The 27,293-nt window shown below is 40.2% G+C and overlaps 1 protein-coding gene across 3 annotated transcripts in view; it reads right to left on the bottom strand.

The window, feature by feature from the left end:
* Positions 1–21,519, bottom strand: part of KIF2A (kinesin family member 2A) — a 50,281-nt gene extending 28,762 nt beyond the window's left edge. Inside the window, exons 1-4 of one of the 3 annotated variants that reach the window (XM_015848792.2) lie at positions 21,130–21,519; positions 1,555–1,649; positions 766–885; positions 311–365 (exon numbers count right to left, since the gene is read on the bottom strand). In XM_015848792.2, coding sequence (XP_015704278.1) covers positions 311–365; positions 766–885; positions 1,555–1,649; positions 21,130–21,193 — 334 coding nt within the window. In that variant the 5' untranslated portion in view covers positions 21,194–21,519. The remainder of the gene's footprint in view (positions 1–310; positions 366–765; positions 886–1,554; positions 1,650–21,129) is intronic. The other 2 variants (XM_015848794.2, XM_015848793.2) reach the window with 2 other exon arrangements.
* Between the last annotated feature and the right edge of the window lie 5,774 nt (positions 21,520–27,293).

Below are 27,293 nucleotides of genomic sequence, written 5' to 3'. Positions count from 1 at the left end.
AAACAAAAACTCCCAGATCACTTCCAAATATGATAGATCTACTTTACACCATGAATTTATTCCACCAAAAACACAGTATGCCAAGAGAAGTTTAATTACAAAACCAAAGAACTAATCCTTTGGTACACTGCAAATAGTAAGACGCAGAGTACCTACTGAAATACAAGTTGCAGAGTTATGTACCATGTCTTCTGTTTTGTCATATAATGAATTAGAAACACAGAACTAAAACAAAGAATTTTAGAAAAGCTCCAAGTTAAAATATTTCCACATTCTTTGTTTCCTTGAAATGGAAAGATACGATATTTACCTCTATTATCCCTGGCAGGGACATCATTCTTAGCAGGTACCAGAGTCCGTCGAACCTATAAAGACAGAAATCTCTGACATTTGATTACCTCATAATTTAAAACATAAACTAAAGCTTCACACCTAGGCTTCCAGCATAACATCAGCAATACAGCACAGAGAGGTGATTATTGTCTAATCCATCTCTGAAGAGCCTACAATTGAGACTGCTTGAACTATACAAACTGTTCCAAAACAATCTCCTTTTGTATATTTTCTCCTTGAGATGTATCTAGCTATAAGTATTAGTTCCTAACACTCTCACTGCCAAATGGGTTCTCAGAAAACCTCTTTCAGCACAGGAAAAAACTGAACATATTTAACAAGTAGATCCACAGACAGAAGTCAAATGTAAAAATTCAAACATAACAACAAGTTAATGAGTTCTGTAATACAGTATGAACAGATCTTACCAACCTTAACAATTTTGTTTACTTTGGCTGATGGAGTAGGTAGTGGCTGTATCTCTTGGTTGGGTTCAATATCTTCATCGGGTGCAAGATCTGGATTAAGTGAAAATATGCTCTCCAGATCAATCTATGTAAAATAAATTTTAAAAAAAAAATTGTGAGTTCCTATTTTTTTGTTTTGTATGTTTCCACCAAACTGGTGAGGTGTATTTATTTCTAAGATGCTTCTTCAAATCTCACTCTAAACAGGCTAAGCAGGTTGAAAACTTCCAGAAAGGAACAACAAAATATAACTGAGACACAGAAAGACATATTTTCTTAAAGCATGAAGAAGTCTGAAAAATTACTGCCAAAAATAAGTTACGTAAATAAACAACATAGAAGTTCAGTTCCTCCATAAAGCAAGCAAATGCAATTCTCCCACTTCTCTACTTCTCTAATTTTCTACTTCTCCCACTATTTTCCTGTCTGAGCTGCAAGTCATTCTCCTTCTCAAAAATATCTAATTTTTCTACTTGCAAAAAGGGGTTAACAATGTCAGCCTTTGTAGCTGGGTTCAAAATCTATAAATAGCACAACTTGGAAGCTATGACACTGAGATCAGGAAGTGAAATTTAATACAACAGTAGACAATGTTTGCCCAAAAGCTCCCATTCAAAACAGTCCATAGCCAAAGCATGATTGAATATATGAAGTTTTGTATTTTATCTTCCTTTCCACTGCAAATTCCAAAGCAACATTCATGGAGACTACACATTTTTTAAAAACAGCAAAGCTCTAAAATAATTAAGTTTACCTCTTTGCCCTTAGTATCTCCATTTTCAATCCACTCAACAGTTACACTTTCGTTATCTTCATTCAGAGATGTTACCATAGCTTGATGAATTCGGCCTAGAAAAGAAAGACATGATCACTTACGATCACGTGAAAAAAAAACAAAACTAAATTTATTTGAATCCCTGCATACTGAGAGGCAGGAAGAAGAGGGTTAAAACAATAGGGGGAAAAAGTTAAAAAGATTGCTGGTCACACATTGAAAGTTGGCTTAGATACAATCTACTAGCAGAATGGGACAATGAAAAAATTCTAGGAGCAGAAAACAATGATGAGTGAACAAAATGCTGTTTGAAAGCCACACCACTTAAAATCTTTTTTTTTCTGTAAGTTTTGTTAAGATTTCCAACAACACAGCAGAGAATTTACTGTGTTTCACTTCACAAAAGCTTTCTGCCTCCTTTCTAGGCTGATAAAACATTAAAAGTCCTGACGCAGCAGTAAATTGCACTAAGATTATATTCTGACATCCATCCAATCAGCCTGTAATTCAGCTAAAATTAAGTTGCTTGTAACAATAGAAATCCTCATTTTATAAACTGGTAATGTGCCGCCACTATAACTTACACAGTGAAAAGATCTCAAACCAGTAAGACCCCATAAAGAAGAATAAAACCAGTAAGCTTTCAATTGATAAAAGATTTTCCTTGTTAAGCACGTAAGTATATTTTTTTAAACTAACTTCTGTCATATTTTATCCTTTCTTGTAGACACAGTAGCAAGGAGCAATTGCAAAAGCAGTGGAGCCATGCACGGACACAAAAGGATCAAGAACCAAGTGTCACATTGATTTCACATCCACACTTTGCCCTAAAAACACCAAGAACAGAGCTTACTAAAGAACTAAAGTCCATTGCAACCACTCTTTTAATTCCTTCCTTCAACAAGCCACTGCACAAAAAAGCAATCCCTTCTTCTGCTGAATTGAGGAGGAAATGCAAATGATAGAGTAAAATACAAATTCCAAATAATATCACTCCCCAAAAGAAAAGAAGAATAAATGCGAAGCTCTTAAAGTTATACACACCCAGCAAGATGCATCTTAAACCTGCCATGAATTCCCTCAAAATTGTTAAATTATTTATGACTTACAGCCTATGCACCCCGACATCTGGTGAACACTACTAGGTCACATTCATTTGGTTGAAGACCATACATCTACACAGCCTCCCAGTCAATTATCCAACACCAACAGCAGCTTGGCAACTTTCACAAAAACACACCGCCCACGTTCTCACACTGCAGCAGTTTATGTGCATCCACAGTTCCAACATCATGCCTGCCTGTCACAGCCAAATGATGGTTTTAGTGACCCACTGTCTGGACCCAATCATAAGCCTGCCTCCAGATGCCAAAGAACCATGTGTCACACCCAAAACAAGCCAAGCTTCCACTGTTAGATATGAAATCCACCTTGGCCCTTAACTATCTGTCACTGCTTAGGTCTCCTCCACTACACATATTCTTTGTAAACTGACCATTAATGACTTGGACAGATGTACTGTTTACTGGATAAAGAACTGGTTGGGAAGCCAGCCTCAAAGAGCCTTAGTGAACAGAGTTAAAGCCAGTGGGCAGCTGGCCACCAGGTGTTTCCTAGGGCTCAATATTAGGTCCAATTCTGTTTAATATTTTTATCAATGACTCAAAGATGGATTGAGTGAACCCTCAGTAAGTCCGCAGACAACACCAAGATGGGCAGAAGATCTCATGTGCTGGAGTGAAGGAAGGAGCTGATTAGGCTGCGCACCCAGCTATATGGCATTCAACTAGGCTAAAAGCCAGGCATGACGCATGGGTCCCAACAGCCCAATGCAGTGATACAGGCTTGGGAAGACCAGTTTGAAAGTAGCCCAGCAGAAATCAATCTGGGGATGACAGTAGACAGCAAGCTAAATGCAAACCAGCTGAGCGCCAAGGAAGCCAAAAGGGCAATGGTTTCCTAGACTGCATCAGAAATTGTATGGCCGGCAGGTCTAGGGAAGTGGTTGTCCCTCTGTACTCAGCCTGGTGTGACAGAACACACCAGAAGTGCTGTAGCCAGTTTTGGGCCCCTCTCTACAAATAGGATATGGAGGTGCTGGAACTCACTCAGAGAAAAGCAACAAGGCTGCTCAAAGAACTGGAAAACAAAGCCTAGGAGTGGCACCTTAGGGAACTGGGGCTGTCTTGTCTGGAGGAAAGGAGGGAGACCTCATTGCTCTCTACAGCCATGAGAAACAAGGCTGCAGTGGGGTGAGTACCAACTGGTAGGAAAGAAATTTCTTTTCTGAAGTGAAAAGTAGTATCATACAAGGAAGTTGTCTCAAGTTGCAACAGAGGAGGCTGAGGTTGGATATTGTGAAGATCTTCCTCATAGAAAGGGTGGCCAAGCACTGGAACAGGCTCCTTAGGAGAGCAGCAAAGCCCTCATCCCTGGAGATAGTTAAGAGACCTCTAGACATGGCACTAATGACACATTTTACTGGTGGGACCTCATGGGTCAGGTTAACAGCTGAAGGTCTTTGTCAACTTAAAACAGTTCTTTAGTTCTCCTTTACTAAAACTCCCAGCCCCTGAATCCACTCATGTTTTCTCCTCCACATATTGCTTCGAAGTTATGGTTTAGCTATCTCAGTCATAATTTGGTAGTCTTTCAAAGTAAATTTTTTATAGACACCAAGCCTTTTAGGGATCACTGAGGGAAAGAAAGGAAGAAAAAACCTTAAATAGTATCTCAAGTTATCTCACCTAATAGCACAAGTAACAGATGTATGTTTTTAGCACTTCTTTTGTTGTAAAGGCTGCCTAATCATTCACATCCAGGTAAACCTAGGCAAAAAAGAAATACTGCGAGTGTCAGGAAGGTACCAGCATATCTGTGCAGTCTGATGTAGCATTCAGAGGGATGGACTGAATACAACTCAGACAAAAGCAAAACAAATGCAGGGATGCGTGCAGCAGCTGGCACTCCAGGCAGCAGTGCTTTCACATTTGCAGCACTTACCTCACAGTGAATGTTACATTACATAACCACTTCTAAACTCTGCACTTGTACTTGCTCCAAGCATACGCATAAGATTCAATTCTCCACTTAAGGATGTTGAGTAGTAATATAGTTTAAAAAAAAAAAAAAAGAAAAGAAAAAAAAAACCTTCCCCCATTGGTTCCTTTCCTCTAGTGCTTGCTATTTTTTGTCTGTGAACCACACACACACACGTATATACACACATATTTATTTACTGAATAAGCACTGCTGTTTGTGCTTCTTGAGCAGCACTCCCATGCACACTGAAGGCAAGGTCTGGATTCTTACATTGCAACAGTGGTGCTTAAGTTGCTCACAGAGAAGTAAATGGTAATACACACACTGCCATGTTTACACCATGCTTATTCAACACAACAAGCAATATGCATGAAGAGCAGTTTTCACTTTCCTCTGTGCACATCAGCATGGATTTTGAGAAAGCAGGCACATGAACAGGAACCACAGCTTGCCACACACTGACATTCCTCCTTTTTCCTACACCAAACAATGCTGTGCAAGTACATCCTGCCCTCAGGATCATATCCTAATTCTGCTGGAGACCATGCAGAAGTAGATTCACTCAGCAAAGAACTCCTGCACTTCTTTGTAAATGCTCTTTGGATGAACACTTGTGTACAAATTTTCTTTTTGCAACATCCTCAGTACACTGGTCTGTTAATTTTTCTGCAGCTAGTAAAAATCCTTAGTGGCTTAATTTTCTGCAAGAATACTTTGTTGCAGAACTGTTTTAATGAGTTATCTGATTTGTTAGCAAAGTAGAAATACAGCCCACTTTTTTTTCCCCGTAGTGCTGCCACTTCTGCTGTTGCTACAAACAGCTTGCTCTGACTGCAAGGACACAAAACCTTTTCATCAGCAAAGGAAACAGCAAGACCTAACAGGTTTAAATAAATGTAATTCTCTGTCTTAAGGCATGGCCCACTGTCAAAGGAAAACTGACGTGAAAAAGATATAAGGTTAGTGAAACATATAAAATACTCTAATATTCATTAAAATACTCTAATATTCATTATCACTGGGTTGTATAAATTTTGTTCACAGATGAAACTTGTGACAACATTAATCACATAGACATCACATTGCCTGTTCTCTCTTTTATTATTTTTGGTACAGAATAAGTGATAATGAAAATATTTTTTGGAGGTTTAATCTTTGCCATCACAAGTGAAAAGAGATCAAAGTAGGCTGATGAATAGAAAATACTAAATCCTCTCACAAACACTATAAGCCAACATGCCATAACAAAAGAATCACAATAAGTCTTCCATCTCTATGCCAGACTTCATCCACCCTCTAGCCAAGACAGTCAGGATTGAACTAAAAAAAAACCAAAACATTAACAAAAATAAAAGTTATGTCCAACTTCCAAATATTCTTGGCTTAAACAGAAAATGTATGTACTACAATGTTTAAGCTGGCGATGCACCCAATTTGTTCCTTGAGATTCTTAATATGTTATTAAAAGTTTACATGTTACTGAACCGCCAGAAAGCACATTTACATCTTTACAATTGCCTCTTGCTCTCTGCAAACAGTATTCCATTATATTTTTCTAGTACACAGCTGAATACAGCAGCTGTGAAATTCAGGAATGCAAGCAACCAATTAGGCTGGCATAAACCTCGCCTAGCATATAAAGCAAGACCAAGCTGCAAATGCTAAAAGCATAGGAGCCAAATCAATCTGCAAAGTGTGGCCGACAACAACATCTTCCATTTTTGGTTTATTTTCTACAGCTGATATGAACATATGAAATGTGAACATGTTCATGCAAACATGAATTCATGTTACAATAAACTAAAAAGCACATGATTAGAGGAAGTCTATCTTCACAGACTTCTCAAAAATGAAAGAAGGAAGTCCAAGCACAAAGGTGATACACTGATTCTTCACTTGATTTCCAGTGCTACACATGTGTTTAGCAGTTCATGACTTAGATAGCTATACACTCCTCACCGGGTAAAAACTGGCTGGATGGCCAGGCCATCCAGAGTAGTGGTGTACTGAGTTAAATCCAGCTGGGAATCGGTCATCACTGGCGTTCCTCACGAGATAGTACTGGGCCAACAGGCTGCTCAGGGATGTGGTGGAGTCCACCGTACCCGGAAGTGTTCAAGAAAAAGTCAGATGTGGCACTGAGGGACATGGTTTAATGGGCATGATGGTGATGGGTTGACAGCTGGATGAGATAGTCCTAGACATCTTCTCCGAATCTTAATGATTCTATGATTAGAATTCACATCATAGACAGAACACTTCTGTAGGACACAGTTACTGCTACTGAATTCAAAACCATAAGTTACTTGAAAAGTAACTTTAAAAGTTACTTTTTGTAAAGTGCTATTTGTATAAATAAGTATACCAGCTATTGTTTTGTAGCAAATACCAAGCTATATTTAGATCCCTACCTCTGTGAGAAAACTCAGCATTTTCCATCTGCAAAACTTCCTGAAATTGCCACAACTCTGAAGCAGTGATCAATTAAAACACTAAATTCATTTCCTTTTCATACTCCTGCTACTTTTTAGAAACTCAAGTTACCAGCTATAAACATGAGCTGGCATTTTCTAAATTACAGGCTGTGCTAAGACACTGGTCAGCACATAACTCAAACCGTTCTTTGCTCTCTCAAGTAACTCGAGAAATAAAGCTGGAGAAAGGCCACAGCCTTCCCCACCCTTCCAAATAATCAGGGTGAACTGGCCTAAAATGAAACTGCATTTGTACTTACGCAGAAGTTAAGAAAGCTTTAGAAATCTCAGAGATCTAAAAGTTACAACTAAGTACACACTCTCAATCAGGCTATAGAAAGGAAAACTTCATAATGATTTCTAGAGATTTCTCATTCCTCCCTCCCAAAACAGAGTCAAGACTTTAAGCAGCCTACCACTATAGAACAATTATTTAAGATTTGTCAGCTCAAAACTGGGTAATTATTTTTAGCTTGCTGAGGCTATGGTCATGTCAAGGGATCCAATACTCTGCAAAGGAAACTCAGAGCTTATGTTACATCCTCTGTAGCTGCCACTTTATTGAAATACAAATGTGTTACATTAGCTTAGACACTGATCTGGTCAGCTAAGCAAAGTTTTTTTTAAATGTGCATCAATAGTAAATGTTACTTCAGGGACTACTGCGGCCATTTGTGAAACAGCCATGATTTTCCTAATCATGTTCGTAAAGGACTAACATGGTGTTACCGCACTTACAGGTATCTGGACATGTTTTACTGACAATCTCTGCCATTTGATACTCAAAAATTAAAACTGCCAAAAACAGTCCTTTTTAAAAAGCATATACATCCCAAGTAATATATATATTATATAAATACTGTGTTCACTGTATGTTTAGACTTGATGTTACTTATCAAGAAGCAGTGTACACAGCATTACTGTAGTCCAAAAAGCTCTCACTTGTGCTGTGGGCTCCAACGCAGACAATTTTGGTGGAAGGACTTTACTGCTCTTAGAGGGCTTTGAGAGGAAAAAGAAGTATTAATTCTTTGCCTAGCAATGCCTGTTGTAATCTTCTGGGAAAAATTCAAAGGAAAAATAGAATCTCAGTTGAGATCTCTCCAGTGATATGAACTGTGGCAGAGTACCTATTAGTTTGGTCAGTGCTTGTCAGGTCTCTCCCAGGACTAGATGGTCACTGATCTTACTAACAATTCCCAAACAAATGAGCGGGGGGAAGCAAGACCCCCAAAGCTCACATACCACTTAAGTTAAGCTTCAAAATACAAAGAACACAACAAAACACAAGCAACTTTTTGGTCCTCCTTGCATTCGAGATCAATAACTCCTTCCACTCCAACCAACTCAACTATAGTCCTACTTGCTCAGTCTAGCTGAGTTTGTTAATTTCTTTCACGTCCACACCTCCTCTACATGAACTTCCAAGAGCTGCATCCCCAACTGCTGTCTCAGCTTTGTGTTACTCCAACAGCTCTTTCTTCTTCAATCATTTCATACTATAACTCACTATTGTTTTTTCTGCTTCTGTGATGATCTCCAATATTTCTGTTAACATTTAAAGCAAGTTTGTGGTTTCCCCAGTTAGCAAAATATTGTCTTTTTCACTCCTCTTAAATACAGGTCCAGATCAGGTGTGGAGTCAGCACTCATGTAGATTCATTTCAAAGCACATTATTTCACATTAGTGAGCTTCTCACATCCTGCTTTTATTTACTTGCAGAAGCTTTCATTGCCAGTGAAATCAATAGCTGTCATGACATTTGCTTCACAAAAGACTGAAAAAGGAAATCACTGTTGTAGGACTTGGAAGCTGCAGCTCCATATTGCTTCCATATGTGTCAGTGTCAGTAGGAGCCTAAAGACTTGTTCCTCACACTGCTTGATTCATAAAGAAGCATCACATCACAACAGCTAACAGATGCACTCTTATCTAGATATTTATCAGGCAGTTATTTCTACTGTACCATGCCAGTCAACCTATCACCCTTGAGAACAGCCAAGTTTACCATATAACTTAGCCACAAAAACAAAACGTGGAAGGAAGCACCAGCCCAATCATATCTAATGCATATTATCATAATTCCTATATAAAACACTTAAATAACATGAACACATTTCACTTTTACATTATCATGTTGTGTACCTACGCTGTTCATCCCAGAAAGTTGGACTAGCACTTCACTGTCAACATACATGAACATTTTTCTAGATTACATGTGGCCACAGTCATTTACTACTCTTTCTTCCCTAACTTGTACAAAGACACTTGTACTGGAATAGCATACAAGACACCTCTATTTGTTTCAATCCAAGTAACTCCTTTTTCAACACTAGCAACTGAGATGAGGTGCATCAGCCAACACACAACTCCACACTACAACACCCAATGCTAAGTTACAGCAATTCTGAAATGCCATTCACTTCTTTGCCACTTCACACTGGCAGCCCACAGTTGTTTGCTGATTAACTATATCCTGTCATGTACAATTTGTGAACTCCTACTTTATAGTAAATGAATGTTTATTTTGTACCATTATGTTCCACCCCAGTTTATTTCGTATTTCATATTCTTCTCACATGACGTAAATCTCCATAGAGTTGATACTTTCATTCAAGCATAGTAATTAAGTTTTCCAATAACAATTGTACTTTTTGTATTATAACAACTACAATGGATGGAAATAAACCAGCAAGCCAGTTCCAGAACAGAACCTGGAAGGTACAGTGCTAAGTAGAAATCACTGGGTGCACCATCTTTCTTAAACACACCACAGCTTTTGTACTAAACTTCCATCTTGATCTGAATTGAAATGCTTGTAGAGGTATATCCCAGCAGCCTATGCTGACTTGCAGAATCAAACTCCATAACCACGAAGTAGTTATAAATGCCTGAAGACCCCAGACCTACTTAATTTTTTTATGGTAGTTCACTCTGACCTATACAAAAATAGAGAAAATGCGGCACTGTAGCCTCTCACCAAAATGCTTTTAGAAAATGAGCATATGCCAGTTGTCCTGGGATATTCAAGAAAAGATGGAAGTTTGATGCCTGCTAAAACGCAGAAGGGATCGCTCTTCAGGCAACTGCAGCCAAAATGATACGGTTCAGGTCTCTTCTCCCCTATTTGTCATAGTTCTGAGGAGCCAGAGAAGGGGTCACTTTTCTTTATAATACAGGCCTTCCAAAAACCTTAGTTAAAAACTTACATATTATCTTCCAGCCTGACTCAAATTACACTAAGCCTGAGGCCTTACCATTTAGAAAGACAGATTTTTGGGTAGTGAGATGCCACAACAACAGTGAGGAACTCTCAAAAACAAAACTGAATGCACAAAAAGGTGGCAGAGGAGCTTCAAAACAGAAGAAGGCATCAAGAGAAAAATCTAATTTCGGGGTACACAGCGCTGAAACCATTACTAGAAGTTACAACTCAAGTAAAAGATTCCTTAAGGTATCATTTAGCAGTTTTCTAAAATAACCAATTCAACATGTAGCTACAGTAACAGCAACAGCCAATAACACTGACCACCCTTGAGAACCTAGAGAATAAAACGAAGTGTCACAATGAAACTACAAATAAGACCTGGCTATCTCCATATTTTAACTACTGTTTGCAGTAGTCTTCACAACCCAAAAAATCACGCAGCAGAATTAGCAAGAGATTCAATGATGCAGAGAACAAAGAAAGCAGAAGTCAAAACACCTGAGACTGCTCACTGGTGAGGAAAAGGCCACAAGTAGATTTGCTTAAGCTTCATGACCAGAAAAGATAAAATAAGTATAAACAGTTACTCACCAAATCCTAGACTCGCCAAAATACTAGAATCAGGAGCACCCTCTTCAAGTTTCAGGCAGATGAAAGCAGTAATGCATTTGTATATTCAGCATGCAGTGAATTTCCAGATCTCACTTTCATAAGAGATTTATGAGTCAGACAGTATAAGCTGCTTCAGAATGGTATTCAATAAACCCACAAATAGTAGATACATAAGCAGGCATTTAACAAGACTGTACAGAGCTGGACTTCTAGCATATTAAATATAAAGCTCTGGATACAAGGGAAAGACAATCAGAGTGCTGGAACACCTTCCATACAAAGACAGGCTGAGGGAATGGGGCTTGTTCAGCATGGAGAAGGCTGTAAGTAGAACTTACTGCAGCCCTCCATATTTTAAAAGGGATTATAAACAGGAGAATAATAAACTTTTTTACAAGGTTAGACAGTGGCAGGACAAGGGGGAATGGTTTTAAACTCAAGACTGGATGTCGGGGTAATTTTTTAATGAGAGTGATGGAACAAGCTGTCCAGAGAGGCTGTGGACACTCCATCCCTGGTGGAGCTCAAGGCCAGGTTGGATGGGGCCCTGGGCAGCGTGGTCTAGTACCAGAACTGGAGGCTGATGGCCTCGCCTGTGGCAGGGGGTTGGCACTGGATGGTCTTTCAGGTCCTTTCAATCCAAGCCATTCTATGAAAGACAAAGGCACCAGACTGCAGGCAGCAGCAAGACTGGCCTGATTTCCATGAATAACCTCACCTGCTGCCAGCATGCTAGACAAACCAGTGTGCTCCACTGGGACATTTGTGGTTAGCTTAACTTGAGGTGAGAAACAACACTCCAAAAAGACAGAAGCACTTAATAAGCTTAAAAAAAATAAATAAATAAAAAATCCAACTCCCCAATTTCAGTACAGCGCTATTTACAAGATAAGCTTTCCCTTACTTTCCATAGAGCAATCTTACTAATTTTGTCTTATGTTCACAAAGCAATCTCCTTTCCAAACTGTAAGAAAAGCCTAAACCAAAAGAAACAAATAGAACCACTGATTTCCAATACAGTACAAGGTTTTCCAACTCCCACTGGTTATCCTCCTGACCTATTTGAGCCCTCTGCAACTCTCAGCTCTGAGGAAGTAATTAGAGTTGTAAATATTATTCAGAAGATAAATGCGACATTAGCATATGACATTCTGGTATTTTCTGTTCTGTAACTCATTTTTCTTTTTCTGTGTCAGTGAAGGTTTTCCTTCAGTTACTGCTAATGATATTTGCATTTTTTTTTCTGTCAGAATAAAATTAGTAGTTGTAGAAATAATTCTACATCTTCTTAACTGTGGTCTTTTTTTTTTTGTTTCGTTTTGTTTTTTAAGACTAAACATAATTTGACATCCTCCTGCACATTTACTCAGCAATTCCTTGGAGTTATTTGAAACAACTTCACAGACAGCTTCTTCGAAGGATTTTAAAACTGCTTCTGAAGTTACCACTCCAGTCTCTAATTGTGTATTTTTTACAGGTCAAAGTCTTTCTTGTTTCAATACAGATACAGTATGTAGGAACAAAGGCAGATTCAGTCAAGGCCGTCTTTAGAACAGCACTGAGTTTTAGTGGTTGCAGAAGTTTTCCAGCTTTTCTGCAACAGAATTTAAGATCGTGGTAGATGAAAACAGAGCAGTGAATACTCTCTGCCAAAAGACTGAGATGACTTGGCCAGATTTCTCCCTCCCTTCCCCCCTTCCTCATTTTGTTTATTGCTTAAATGAATGGCAGAGACCTCCTTTTCATGATTTTGTTTTCTCTGAAGCTGACAATAGCTACACAAACAATAGCTTCTTGCATCACACAGAAGACTTCTAGCAACACATCTTACAGATGCTTTCAATCAGTACTATTTTCCTTTTTTGATCTAACCTATCAAATAAAGCTTTTTTCTCCTCTTATTTTGCAGTATTACACTAAGTATGAATATTTATTATTAGTTTATTTCAGAGCTGTCAAACATCGCCCCTGGTTAAAAGGCAGAAGCCTTACCTTCCATACACATTAAAAGCCTGCATTCTGTCTTACCTTAAAAAAGTTATAGGATTTCAATATCAGACCATTAAGAGAACTTTGAGTAAGATTTTAACTCTTCTGAGTGGTTTCATGAAAGCTTATTGTGTCTTAAAAATCATGTGGTTGGGATTCACATTCACTCCCCTTCATCATCACCTGAATTCCTTATTCCATTAAACTGTCAAGATAAACTTGGAAGTTTAATTCATACATACAGTACAAAGAGCATGCAAATAAAACAACTTAATCAGCAACTTGGAGTATTGTAGAAATCAAAACGTGCATCTGCTTTTCAGAAAGAACTAATTTCTGTTTAGCTCTTCTAAGGACAGAAATAGGGCCTAAGTATACTATTAAAGACAAAGCTTTACACAAAGCTCTCACTCTACCTCCCTCTACTTACATACTTACTTGGTGGGTTCTAGCACTGAAGGCAATTCCTAACTTACTAGCTGGTGAGGTAAAGAAGACAATGAAAATACTCACATACGGGACTGCACAGAGCTTTCAATGCCTGATGGAAGCCATGATAAACTCAAGTTTGCACTTAACTACCAAGTGTCTATGGAATTAATGATACCTTGAAAGCAAAACAGCATCCTTCCAAATGAAAGGCATGATGATCCCACTGCAAATAATGCAACCAAGGTCAAAGAACTACTGCTATATGCAATATGTTATATATTTGACGTTACTTTATTTCTGCTTGGGATTTCACAATTGTATTTTACAGTGTCCTGGGATTATCAGTGTTGCAAGTACAGTGTGAGTGGCAAAGAACAAGCAGACTTTTCCCTCTATGAATATGGGAAATTTCAAATTTGCTTATGCCTGATTCAGCCAGCACACCACCATGTAAAAACAATAAGCTACACTAGAAGCAGCATTATTTGAATAAAGAACAAGAAGTCCCCCAATTATATTCAAGCCTTTAAGCAATAATTCCCCTCACTCTTTTAAAGACTCAAATATAAGATCAGACTGGGAGCCTCTTCAAATAAAGAAAACTGCAGAGATGAAAATGGTTCTGAAAAAAAAACAGTTTAGTTACAATTTACCTGTTTGAAAATGTCAGTTAAAGCTCTGGATAGAAGCACAGTTATACAAAGTTACCTCTAAGAACTCTACTTACTGCTATGCTCTAAGCAATTCTAAAATTAACTTAGGCTCACAGCAACATACAAGAACTGAATTTAGACGGTAATAGTAATCAAATTCTTCTAGGTATGCTCTGCTCATGTAAACAACTCCTGTCACCACAGGTGACATAAATATATAATAAATAAATAATAAAAGCATATATCTGATAAATTAATTCCCTTTCCTAGAAAAGTTAATTCCAAGGCAATTCCTTACACAGCATTATTTGTCTTATTGATACAAAATCTAGTTTTAAATATTTAGCAATAACTAAATTCAAAGACACTAAAACTAATTCTGCATAACATTCTCCACCAGTGCAATGGCAATACAGTCTTCCTTACATCCTCCCTATCCATGTTGGCTATTTTTCCCCAAAGTGATTAATAAGGGACAGAAAAGAGCAGCAAAGTATAAGAACCACTAGCCCCATATTCTGCCTCCAACAGTGGTTTTACGCCAGAAAAGCATTTATCAGGATAGATAATTTTCACCAGATTCTACTAAATCAGTAGCTTATGGATCTTCTAAGCCAATAATTGGCTTGTTTATCATGATACTTTCAGGAATAGGAACAAAATGCATTTCCAGGGTATCAGACAGTACCACTTCATAGCTACATATTTACTACAGAATTCAAGGCATCCCTTTGCAGAGGTCATAGTTGTAGGAAAATCATGTCAACCATCTGCCTATCCCTATATTTGGAACACCGTAACAAGCTATGGTCTTTTTAATTCTTGGAGTGAAAATTTAAAAAAAAGAAAGAAAATAAAACTGAAACAAGAGCATAGCAACAATGAACATCCTACAGAAAGGTACAAGGACAGAAAAAGAAGAAATAGCACATGTCAGAACAAACAACATGAACAGGTTCACGGATATAACCAATAGCAGTTTATGACATCTGGACTGCCATAGTTTTATTTCCATATCCTCCCTCCATCCTACACATTTAATGAAAAACTAACACTGATGCAGCAGGCAGACAAAAGCCCAGAAGTAACCAGCCTAAACAGATGTAGAATCACATCCATAGTCAAAATGACTGCAACGAGATTAATTTAGCTAAGAGCCTGGAAGTCTTAAATTTTATTAAATAAAATAAATAAAAGTGTTACACTTCCCCCAGAATCGTGCAACCTAAGTTTGGAAATACTAAAAGCACCTATGTGTCTAAACAACATTAACTACACTATGGAGACATAATAAGAAACTGATTATCAAAAGCAAACATCTTCTCAAAAACTATACTGAATTTCAAAACTCATCATGATTGACCACACAGTCTGTTTACTGCACCTTCTCTCTACTGAACAAAATTCAGCCTCCTCAGGATCCCTGGCTGCAGACTTCTGTATCTTAACTTCTTCTTTCATTGGAAATTACTAACTCTGAAAACCTAACATAATCCTTAAATTTATCTAAAAGGCACTGTATTCTTTTACTCTGTAATGTACATTTACAGTGAACACTATTTTAATGCTGACAGTGGGCTGGCAACACAATGCTCTTCCTGATCTCAAGGTTCTAGAGATACTGTACAGCAAGGGTGGCAAGATTACAGAATAAACAATACAACGGGAGAGATGTTTGAAAAGATACATCACACCTGATGCCATAAGCAATAAATACTAACAAAGGAAGAACTTAATAGAGAGCACAGCAACAAAATGAACTTCCCCCATTCCATTACTCACAAGCACCAAGAAATAAATAAATAAATAAATAGATGGCACATTCCACAGGTCAATCCAACAGAAACTGTTCAATTTTGCGTTCCAGGAAAGGGGCTCCCCTAATAAATACTTCATGCTGTTCAACTTTTATTTTTTTTTAAAACTGTCTTTGAATAAGTAGGTACATTAAAAGAACTCAAAGGGATAATTCTTCTTTTATAGCACAGAACTATTGCTGTTGCAAAAGTATTTCACTTGGACATGACCTCTTTTCAATGATTCATCATCTCTTCCCACCTCATCAAGGTGTAAAGCCATGCCTGGTGGCATGTTGTCAAGAAACTGTACTTCAGTTCATAAAGCTGTACAAAGGAAACAGGAGTAAAACTGGGACCCTGCAACAGGCTACTTACTATAGGGAGTGGGTAGAAAGCACAATAACTAGCGAACAGATATGAAAGACAAGATTCCCCTATAACATAATGGAAGGAAGGGAAAAAAAAACAAAACAAAACAAAAAAAAAAGCATGCAATATAAGCTGTGTAATCCAAGGAGCCATATACAGCTCTATATTAAACACAGAACAAAAAGATGAGAATGCTCTTTGAAGATTAGGATTTCAACTCCTGTCATTCAAGAACTATTTATACAAAACATAGAAGACCTACATAAATATGTGAGAATCTTCCAAGTTACAAAGAAAATCCAAGTTCTGCATATCAAGAGCCAAATGCTTCCTTCGAGTGATATTAAAAAGGCCATGGCAAACTTAACACATCCTCCTGGTCAACATTTTGGTAGCGACCATCCCCAGAAAGCCTGGGTACAACAAAATGAGAACCTGAACAGGATGAGGAAGTCTGAAGGTCAGAACCTCTAGCCCTAACAACAATAGCAGATTTGAAGCCCTGTGTGTGATCTGACCACTAGGGAAGGACAATAAGACACTGTGTCAGCATGGCTTACATGGGGATTAGGTAATTGAGTCAAATGATTTAAATGTGGTAACAAAAAAGACAATCACAGTGAAATAACAGATACATGTCACCAAAGGAAAGAGTAAAAGCACATTATCATTTAAACTTATCTTTCAGAAACTGCAAAGTAGGGTGACTATCTAAGCCTGAACAGAATTTTTATAGAGGCATTGTATCTTCTGTGTCGCTATAAAATTGTTGTTGATATTGGGAGCTGCACATAAATGTCAAGATCATCATACCAGATTACCCAAAATACAGAGGATGGTGTACACACTGACAAACCTATTTCATGGAAATTGGGCTTCAGAAACAATAGAAAAATAAATAAACAAATAAATCACAACTCTTACTCCTATTTAGAATCCTTTGATTTTGAAAGCAAGACAGTCATGTTTTCGCAAGCCTAAGGACTAAGGACAGAGTAGATGCCAGTGGGCTTCTAGAGTAAATGGATTTTCTTTGACCATGGTCATCAGTGTCTGGTGCTTCAGTGACACATAAAATCCAAAGCAGATGACTACAAAATAACAGTCACCAAGACAAGATTTATTCCTGCTTCCCATCCGTTAGAGATTATTTAGACTACAGATAGGTAGAACATAAACTGCCTTTTAAGTCTGCCTGTGCTTCTGGTGTTTCTTTAGGCTTTAGTAAAGAACTAGATACTCCCACCATCCATACCAACATCCTCCCTAAAACCGTGTTATGCTTCCAGCATTCACATCCTCTAGTAATAAGTTCCACATGACTACTGTTCCTAGTTCCTACTCTTTTCCCAGTTTGAAGTTTTCTCTTTCAAGCACTTCTCCTGGCACTTTTATTAAGACAAAAAAAAACAAAAAACAAAAACACAAGCTCATGATCTTTCTTACAGCATTTTTCTTTCCCTAGAGGTTCTATCCAGCCTTCAGTTACTCTTCCCTTACAAGGAGGTCCTTTCACTTCTCCTCTGCTACATTATTTCCGACACTGTGAGAACACCATTGTACCCTCCCCCCTTTTCAAATGAGCAATTACATAATTCATTCCTCTGCTCTTCTAGGTAGTATTTCAGATTTGCAGAGACAAGAGAGAATAGGAACAGCCTGAGGAAGAAACAGACAGAACACAATTGGACTGGAAAAGTAAACGAAAAATACCCATTAGCTTTCCAGAGGTCCGCAGGGAATAAAACAGATTTATCCTATTTCATCAAGAGACTGAACTTAAGGAAAAAAAAAATAATTGCAAGTTATTCTTTCTCTGTATAGTTGTATAGATCTTCACACAAGATTATGGGGATAATGCATAAGAAGTGAGGATATGGCTGTCAGTTCACTTGTGAAGCAGTGGGTTATTTTTTAAGCAAGGGGAATTCATCACAAGACAAATGCCTGCATTTAGACCTCAAAAAGAAGCACCTCTGGACAGGGACAAACACCCACACAGCCCACACTCCAGCTCTTCCATGAGATAAGCACGTATTTCATGACTGGAACTATAGTTACTGCTGGCAGTTCACAAGCTGAAATGGACAAGCTCGTCCCCATTTCCAAAGCAGATTACCAAAGCATATTTCAAGTAACACCCATAAGTTACATTGAAACATGTAGTAAATTTCAGTATCAGAATGGATTATAAAAAGCTGAATAGCTGATGACTTGTGTCTTACATTACATGAACATAACAAGTTATCCCAAGCAACTGTAACTGGAAATATTATCTGTAACTCTAGACAACTTTTATACCAATGTTTATCCAACTGAGAAAAAACAGATACACAGCAAGCAGTTCTGTAGCGCCAGTCCTTGAAAATGCTGGGTTTTATCCAAATACTGGTTTTCATGCATTTTTGGCCATAAGTTCCAGTAATGCCTTCCATTTGTGCATCTACTTTCTACTCAGACATATAAGAAATCTCATGTAAAACACTTAAACCTAATTAGAGCTTTTCAAAATGACAACACAACTTTTCTTTCTAGAAGGTTCTGGTCTCATTCTCACATTTATTTTGTTTTATATGTTCATATGTTCTTTGCAATAATTTTGTAGTGAACAAAGATGACTTTTAACTGTGATATTTTTACAGAGAAAAAAAAAACACAAAAAGCAAGCTATTATCTTAGCCATTATTATTATTTAGAGAAAAACAGAGCTACCTGGAATTAATAAAGCATTATCTGGAGTCTAAAAATCATTCAGTGTAACTGATGGAAAGATGAAAAAATATATATATATACTCTTTAAAACAAGCCCATTCAAAAGAAGGAAAAGGAGTTCTTTAAGATTAGACAGTGTGGGGAAAAAAAATGCCCAGACTGACCAATGTAATGCTTCCTCAGAAAATGTCTCTACGTTTTAACCATGCCTTCAGCCTTGGGCAGCTTATATGATATCAGGCCCTGATGCTGCCCAGAACACAGTTCTGGGTTTGGCAGATTCAGGGACCTCACTTTGGTTATGGAACAAGTTCACACTTAACACCTTCTTTTCATCCCAAACATGCATTTTCTGATACTTCTGAGGTCATAGACCATTTGACAGTCATTCAAATCCCCTAATCCTGCAGAAAACAATCATATTCAAAAATCTACTAAATTAATGCAGTTAATACATTACATCAGGAAAAAAAAATATTGGCAACAATGAATGAGACAGCCAGTAAGACCAACAGAACTGGCAGAGGCACACTCTCTTTGTCAGAAGCAGCTAGATCAATCTTGATTGCCTGTGCAACCACAGCCCAGCTTGCTAATAGCTTACCTTCTGAATGGCAAAGCCATCTATATGCAATTAAGTGTGCTCTGTTCTTCAGTATTTGTCTCAAAACACTCCTCTCTATGCCCCGTGAACATCTCTACCATCAGTCCCAATGGACAGCAAGCAAACACTGCAACAACCAGGATCTGCTAACCCTGGTACAACTCTACAGCGTGGATGCTCACACAAGGAGCACACTAATGCAAATACTCAAGACTCTACAGTGCTACAATGAAAATAACTGCTGAGATGATGTTCCTCCATTCTGCTACTGATGGGTAATATTTAACACATTACATCTCATATTCAAGTGATGCAGCAAAACATGTGAATTGTTAACAGGAATGAAAATTAAGTATTGTTATGTTCAAGAGTTAATGTTCACACTTCTGGCTTCAGAACTGAGCAGAAACCTGAAGAGTATGAAAAAGAAGAAAAGAAAGAAAAACACAGAAGCACTGCCATGCCTTATCTTCAACAAGACATTTCCAAACAGCCAGTAATATATACGAAAAAATGGACACAGGCCTTGAAAAACAGTAGTGCAAGTTGCTATGATGGAGTTTTCTGAAGCCTATTGAACTCTGCTGGAGTTATGCAAATAACTATTGGACATATCTGATTTTTCACGTGAAACACAAGCCATCAAGCACAAATTGAGGGCTTGGTGTAATACCACATCCAGCTAACAACAAGCATTTGAATTTTTTGGTAGGGTTCTGCTTGATGGGAGATGGAAAAGACATGATGCACAAAGACTTGCTACTCGTTTCTGCCTCATGAAACCACGCTGACTGTCTCCATCTCTTCTCCCCTTCAAAACATCTGGCTGTTATCAAGCTCCCGAACACTGGAGAAAATAAAACATCTTCCAGAAGAAGCCAGCAGAACCCCACCCTGTGCTCGGAGGTCTCAGACCTCACAGAGGCTGGGAACGGATGACACACTCCCACTTACACCAGAGATACGAAGGCACGAGCGACGTGCCTTCCCATTCGGGCAGAGGCCGCGACCAGCACCTCGCTGTGGCACAGCACCCTTAATTCACACGGGCTTCCAGCCGACCCCAGGCAGGCTGCGGCCAGGGGACGCCGGCGAGACAAGGAACACCGGGTCCCAGCAGAGAAGGAGACACCCATGGGCACAAAGAGCAGGCACCTTCCGTATATTTTAATCACATCAGAAATAATATCACCAGGCCCTCCATCACGAGACGGCAGCGTCCAAAGGCATTCATGCCAACGCACGCCGCGCTGTCATTTTCTGACACCACAGCTACCACGCCAGAGCGAACGCCAAGTTCTCCCCGTACGCGAGGCGCCTCCATCACCGAACCCCATCCCCGCAGGCCGCCCTCCCTCCCTCCCTGATCCTTCCTCCTCTCCTCCCACCCACGCCCCCTCCCCCCGGACCCCACGCGGCTCCCCCTCCCCCCTTCGCTCGCCCCCCGTCCGCCGCCCCTCCTTTCCCCTCCCCTCGCTGCCGCAGCCTCCCCGTGCCCGGCGGCCGCCGCTCCCCCGACAACCGCAGCGCCGAGCCCGGCCCCTCCCCGGCCCCGCGCACACAATGGGCCCGGCGCGAGGCCCCCTCCCCGCCCAGCCCCGCGGCGGCAGCCGCTCCGCCGGCCCAGCCCGGCCCCTCCCGGCCCCCCGCCGCGCTGACCATCGCTGCGTTTGATCTCCACGTAGATCCCGATCTGGATCTTGCCGAAGTTGGCCGCTGCCATCGCTTCATGGGGTAGCCGAGAAGAGAGAGAGAGAGAGACGCTGCCGGCCGGGCGCGCGCGGAGAAGGCGCACGCAGCAGCGAGAGAGAGAACGAGGCGGCTGTGGGAGAGCGAGAGGGGAAAAGGGAGGGAGGGCTGGGGAGAGGGAGGGAGGAGGGGGAGAGAAAAAAGGCGCCGGCCGGATACAACAGGCGCCCACCACCACTGCGCCTGCGCGCTTCGCCGCGGCGTCACAGCGGGACCGGCTGCCGGGAAGGCGGGGGCAGCGCAGCCGCTGCGGCCTTGGATATCGGCCGTCCCCCCGGCTCGGCGGAGGGCGGTGCTGGGGTGCGTGCACGGGGGCGACCGAGGTGCGGCCGAGGGGCTGCCCGGCGGCGCTCGGTTCGTTTAACGTTCGGCGTTGCCGTCCGTTGGGCCGGGCCGCACCTCCCGCACCTGTGGCCGGCTGCGTGGCTCCAGATGGTGGCTGAGCCGCTCTGAAGTTTTATCCTAATAGCTTTATCCGCCTGCTGTCTGCTCGCAGGGTCGCTGCTGGCAGGTGGAGCGGCTCACACCCACCTGCCGGCACATCTCGAAGCCGAGTAAGGCCGCGCTGACAGCAGCATCCCTCCCTCCGTCCCCGCTCCGTCTCGGTGCGGAACAAAGCACAGTGCGCGTTCATCGTTTCACAGCCGTGACCCTGATGCCAAAGTTGGGACGCTGCCTCCTGGGTTTTTCCTCGTGGTTCCAGTTGCCACAGAGCCACAGTGGATTAACATTGCCCTTCTCACACAGCTTTCTGGTCACCTTGAGCAGCATCACAGTAAATACCCCTTAGCACACAGCCTCTTCTTTCCCCGGTAAAGCCCATCTATTAAAAATAATCCCCCAATCCACACTCCAGCCAATAATACCTAACGAGGGCTGACACCTCAGTGAGAGCCACAGCCCCTCAACCTCTGAGCCCCACAACTTCCTTGTCTCCACTTTCAGACCTGCAGTGAAACCAGAGCAACCCACTTGGCATTCATGACTTTTGGCCCCTGCAGGCCTTCAGAACGCATGTATACAAGTGCACACGGAACAGAGCCAGAGAGGAACTGGCAAAAGGTTAAACAGAAGCAACTGTCTTGCATAACTTGGTTGCTTGGTTGCAATTTGTGTTGGCATCTGTTCTGGTGTAAAACACCCTTTTGGTGAACTGCTAAGGAAAAAAAAAAAGCAACCAGAAGATGAATGAAAGTATAGCTTTTTTTATTTCTTTTTTTTAAATTTTATTTCTTTTTTTGCTACTACTTTATGAGTTTTAAAAATATATTCTTGCCCTTCATTTTTTTATATGAGAAATTTAAGTCTTGAATCACATTGTCCATGGAAAACATTACTCATTACAGTTATGCTGGAATTATGATAGTAAAGGCAGTAACAATTCATTTTGTCTTTCTGGTTTGCTCGGTGCCTATTTAATTTACACTCTTTACAATTACAAAATAATATTGCATTGGAAAACAGAGGTGCTGAGTGGTGTAGTCAATACAGTAGAAGAAAGGACACCTACGAGAACCTAATGAGGTTCAATAAGGCCAGTAGGTCAGGGAAATCCTAGATGTAAGTATGGACTGGGAGATTAACTCCTTGTGAGCAGCCCTCCTAAGGACTCGGGAGTCCTAATGGGCAAAAAGCAGGATGTGAGTCAGCAGCGTGCACTTGCAGCCCAGAAGGCCAACAGTATCCTGGACTGCATCAACAGAGGGGTGGCCAGCCCAGGGAAGGAGGGGATTATCCCACTCTACTCTGCCCTTGTGAGGCCCCATCTGGAGTATTGTGTCCAGGCCTGGAGCCCTCAGAACAAGGAGGATGTGGAGCTGTTGGAGTAGCTCCAGAAAAGGGCACAAAGATGATCGGGGTGCTGTACGTCTCCTGTGATGAAAGGTTGAGGGAGTTGGGATTGTTTAGCTTGGTGAATAGAAGGCTCCAGGGAGACCTCGCTATAATCTTCCAGTATCTGAAAGAAGCTTACAGGCAAGAGGGGGACTGATTTTTTTATGCAGGTTGATAGTGATATCTGTACGTGGCCTGTTTGCATGTTTTCAATATATATTTTTTAAATTTTATTAGTTTATTTCCATATGGTTTCTCAAGGAAATTCTAGATTTTGACTCAGAAAAATCATAAGGCTGCCATATGGGTGCACGATCAGTCCAAAGAAAATAAGAAAATGTGAGGTTCACAGACCTCTAATGTTATCTAGAACATCACTCTGCTGCATATGGAGGCTTTGGTCCATTTCAGTCGGTTTGGAAGGTCAGCCAGAAAAAATGGAGAAGAGAAACTGTTGTTTACATTTACCCCTAAAACAAATGCATATACCTAGATTAAACTAATTTCACTTACTGCTTTATTATTGCAATATGAGCTGCACATCTAAAAACCATCTGCATGCAGAAAAATGGAGCATTGCTAGGTACCAGATTAAAATCAAAAAGTGATGAAGGGTAGGAATGTATGCTGGGCTCTTCAAAGAAGAAGGCATGAGAAAAACAATGTTCATTTGGTAAAGCTTCAGCTTGCTCTATTGCAACAACTTCCACTCATGCTCTGTATCTGCAAACTCAGTGACAAGATTTTTGCTTTTTTTTTTTTTTTATATCTGTTTATGTACATTGGCCAAATTAATAATGGTATTTAACATAGCAGTCTGAAAAGTCTCAAAAGTCACAAAGTAATAGGTGTACTGAGAAATAACAAAGCTCAGTACGCTTATTGCAGTGGACAGTGATGTGATCATTGTGACTCTGATTCACACATTACATCTTCTCTTTTTCATTCCATATGTTGCTGCTGAATGTCATGGCCAAGGAAGCTATGTGTCTGGTCGTATTTCATTATGCTTTTCTACTGATTGTATGGAACATAAGCAGAATTCCTGCAATATAGCAAACTACTTCAGAAAAATCATGAGTAAAGGCAGATGAAACTATGTCTCCTCCCAAGCCTCCTGCTGCCAACAGGTAAGTCCAGAACAGCTATGTTGTGGATATTTAGCCTTTATTCTCCTCTTTTTATCCTGTCTCTCAGCTCTTCAGAACTTTAACAGAAATCTCAGAGGCTTTGTAGTAAAACAGCTGGACTTTTCATCTGAATGAAAAGAATGCATAACTTACAACCTTCTGCAACCCGATGCAACATTTTGATCAGAAGGAAATCTGCTGTGCCATACTGCTTGTGAAAATGGTTTTTGCAAGAATCTGCATTGTAGCTTAGTCTAATGGCTAGATCCCATCTTCACAACCTATCCTGCCTTGCAAAGACAGGATGGTTTCTTTGTCTGTTCTTAGAAGTTATCCTGAAGCTTTCTATATATTTCTGCATCATTAGTGCACAGTATTAGCAGTAACAGATATTCTTACCTTCAGTACTTTTGCCTTAGCACAAAATTTTTTAGAAAATTTTTGTGTAGGAATTTTAATGCATGTAGATTGTTAGTTTGCTTGTTTGCGTATTTGCCATCCTATAATGCTCTTTAATAAATGCACTACTTGCAGATAGTTTGCAAGTAATTGAGTTTGATTCCACATATCCTGTAAGAACACATATGAAATAAGTATACTGTGGTAATCCCAGGCTTGCTTCTAAGTACTCACCTACGTCTCTGACACTATGTTCCTTAGCTGAGCAAGTGAAGCACAGAAGAGAATAATTTTTAATTGTAATGATGCATAATTTTATAAAGTAAAATAAATAAATTAATTAATAAATTTAAAAAAATTTTTTTATTTGAAATCATTTAGACTGCCCAGGGCCCCATCCAGTCTGTCCTTGAATGCCTCAAGGACTGTGGCATCCACAGTTTATCTGGGTAGGCTGTGGCAGTATTTCACCACCCTCTGAGAAATTATTTCCCCCTGTCGTGTAATCTGTATCTCCTGTTTCTGTTTAAAAGCACGCCTCCTTGTCCAAAACTGTTAGGCCATGTGAAAAATCAGTTTCTGTCTTGTTTATAAGCTCCCTTTCAATACTGGATCACTGTCCTTGGCATACGTATTTTATGCTTGTGCTAAGTACTATGCACATAGTGAACATATCCTGGGGAGAAAACTGGTTTTTACATTTTGTTCTCAAAGTATGTAGACAGTGTTTGGAGTTTGTCCTCTTCTTTACACTAAAAGAAATTAATTTGTATAAATTTCTAGTTCCTAAACTTATGGATCTGCATTACTAGAGTGTTATTAGAGTATCCTCTGAATCCCAGAACCATTCTTAAAGAAGATATTTTCTTACTTTTCTTCTGGCAAATATGTAATAAACTTTCCATTCTTAAAGCAGAGTTGATGAAAATCCAGTACAATGGCGAAAAGTCTGAAATTTTCATTTTATCACCTTTGGACTTATTCACCACAGTGCTTTAGAGTACTTCACAATAGTCCATTCACACGATGTATTTTTTTTCCCAAACTTGATTATGTTCAAAAGTTACATTCTTCCTTTTTTTCTTTATAACATGATGTTAAAAAAGAGGGAGCAGTCCAAAAAACACTCAAGTGTATGTAGTGTTCTGAATATGTCCAGAATGTAACCTCTAAGAGAAGCTTTGTCTGCATTTGAGAAACTTGGCCCCATACTACTTGTCACAGTAGACTGAAAAAGCATCTGGCACAAGCAGCCAGTTGCTGAATTGAGTGTGTGGAAGAAAGTCAAAATTTTCAAGAATTAATACATCAAGAAGATTAAATATGATGACAGCAATATTAGACTTACAAATGAGAAATCAGATATTCAAATGTTGTACACAAGGATGCAATACTAGTGCTTTGAAAATTCCCCTGGTTTGTTCTGTGAGTAAGATTAATACAATCCAGTGTCATGCTCTTGCAAAAGCAGCACAATGGATGTTGGATGTGTTCATAAAGAGCAGCATGTGGAAGAACAGAAGGTAGCAGCTTCGGTTTTCACAGCAGTATCAAGGCCTTATCTGGAACAACACTTCAGGTTACAAACAGCAGGAATTAAGTAAATATGGAGGGAAACAGAGTTCACAGGAGAGGCATGTAGTGTATCAGTTACTTGGAAGATGGTAGTTTCAGAGAGAAGGCTTGAAAAACTGGTCTTGTTTATTCCAGAAAGACTGTAATGAGAAGGAATTGGAGGTGGTGGATCTGCATTTTTCCTCTACAAGTCCTTGAAGATAAGTAATTTACAGAATCACAACATGGTTAAGGACCTCTGGATGTCATCTAGTTCAATTCTCTCCACACCCAGAGCAGGGTGCCCAGGGTCACCTAGAAGTGGCTTTTGAAGGTGTCCAAGGAGGAAACTCCACAGACTCTCTGGGTAACCTCTGCCAGTGCTCCATCACTCACACATTACAGCAGTGCTACATGTTGTTCAGAGGGAAGTTCTGGTGTTTCAGTTTATGCCCATAGCCTCTTGTTTTGTCACCTGACACTAGTAAAAAGGCTCCATCCTTCTTTCATCTGCATTCTCTGTTCATGCTCTTACAGACATTAATCAGATCCTTCCTGGCCCTCCTCCGGGCTGATCAGTCCTATCTCTCAAAGACACTCCTCACAGTCTTTGGATCATCTTGATGGTCCTTCACGGCATTCTTCCTAGTATATCTGTGTCCTCTCATACTGGAAGTCCAGAACTGGACACAGTACTCCAGGTGTGGCCCCAGCAGTACTGAATGGAGGGAACTAATCACCTCTCTTGACCTATTGACGGTATTTTGCTTAGTGCAGCCAAGAATACCATTAACCTTCATAGAAGCAAGAGCACATATCTGGCAGGTGTTCATCTTGGTGCCCTCCAGAACCCCTTTACCAGACCCTTTTCTGCAGAGCTCCTTTCCATCTGAGTGTCACCCAATGTCCTTATGCCTGGGGTTGCTCTTCCTCAGGACTCTGCTATTCTACTTGTTGAACAGCATGATGTTCCTCTCAGCCTACTTCCCCAGATTGTTGAAGACCCTCTGAACTAGAGAGCTGTGCATCCCTCTAGTGAGTTAGCCACTGGTTCCGTGTCACCCATGAGTTTACTGAGGATATACTCTGCCTCCATCATCTACATTGTTAATGAATATGTTTAGCAAGACTGAATGTAGTGTTGACCCCTGAGGTACT

The sequence above is a fragment of the Coturnix japonica genome, chromosome Z (assembly GCF_001577835.2).
Source record: "Coturnix japonica isolate 7356 chromosome Z, Coturnix japonica 2.1, whole genome shotgun sequence".
Classification (NCBI taxonomy): Eukaryota; Metazoa; Chordata; class Aves; order Galliformes; family Phasianidae; genus Coturnix; species Coturnix japonica.
This window is presented reverse-complemented; position numbering and strand designations above follow the sequence as displayed.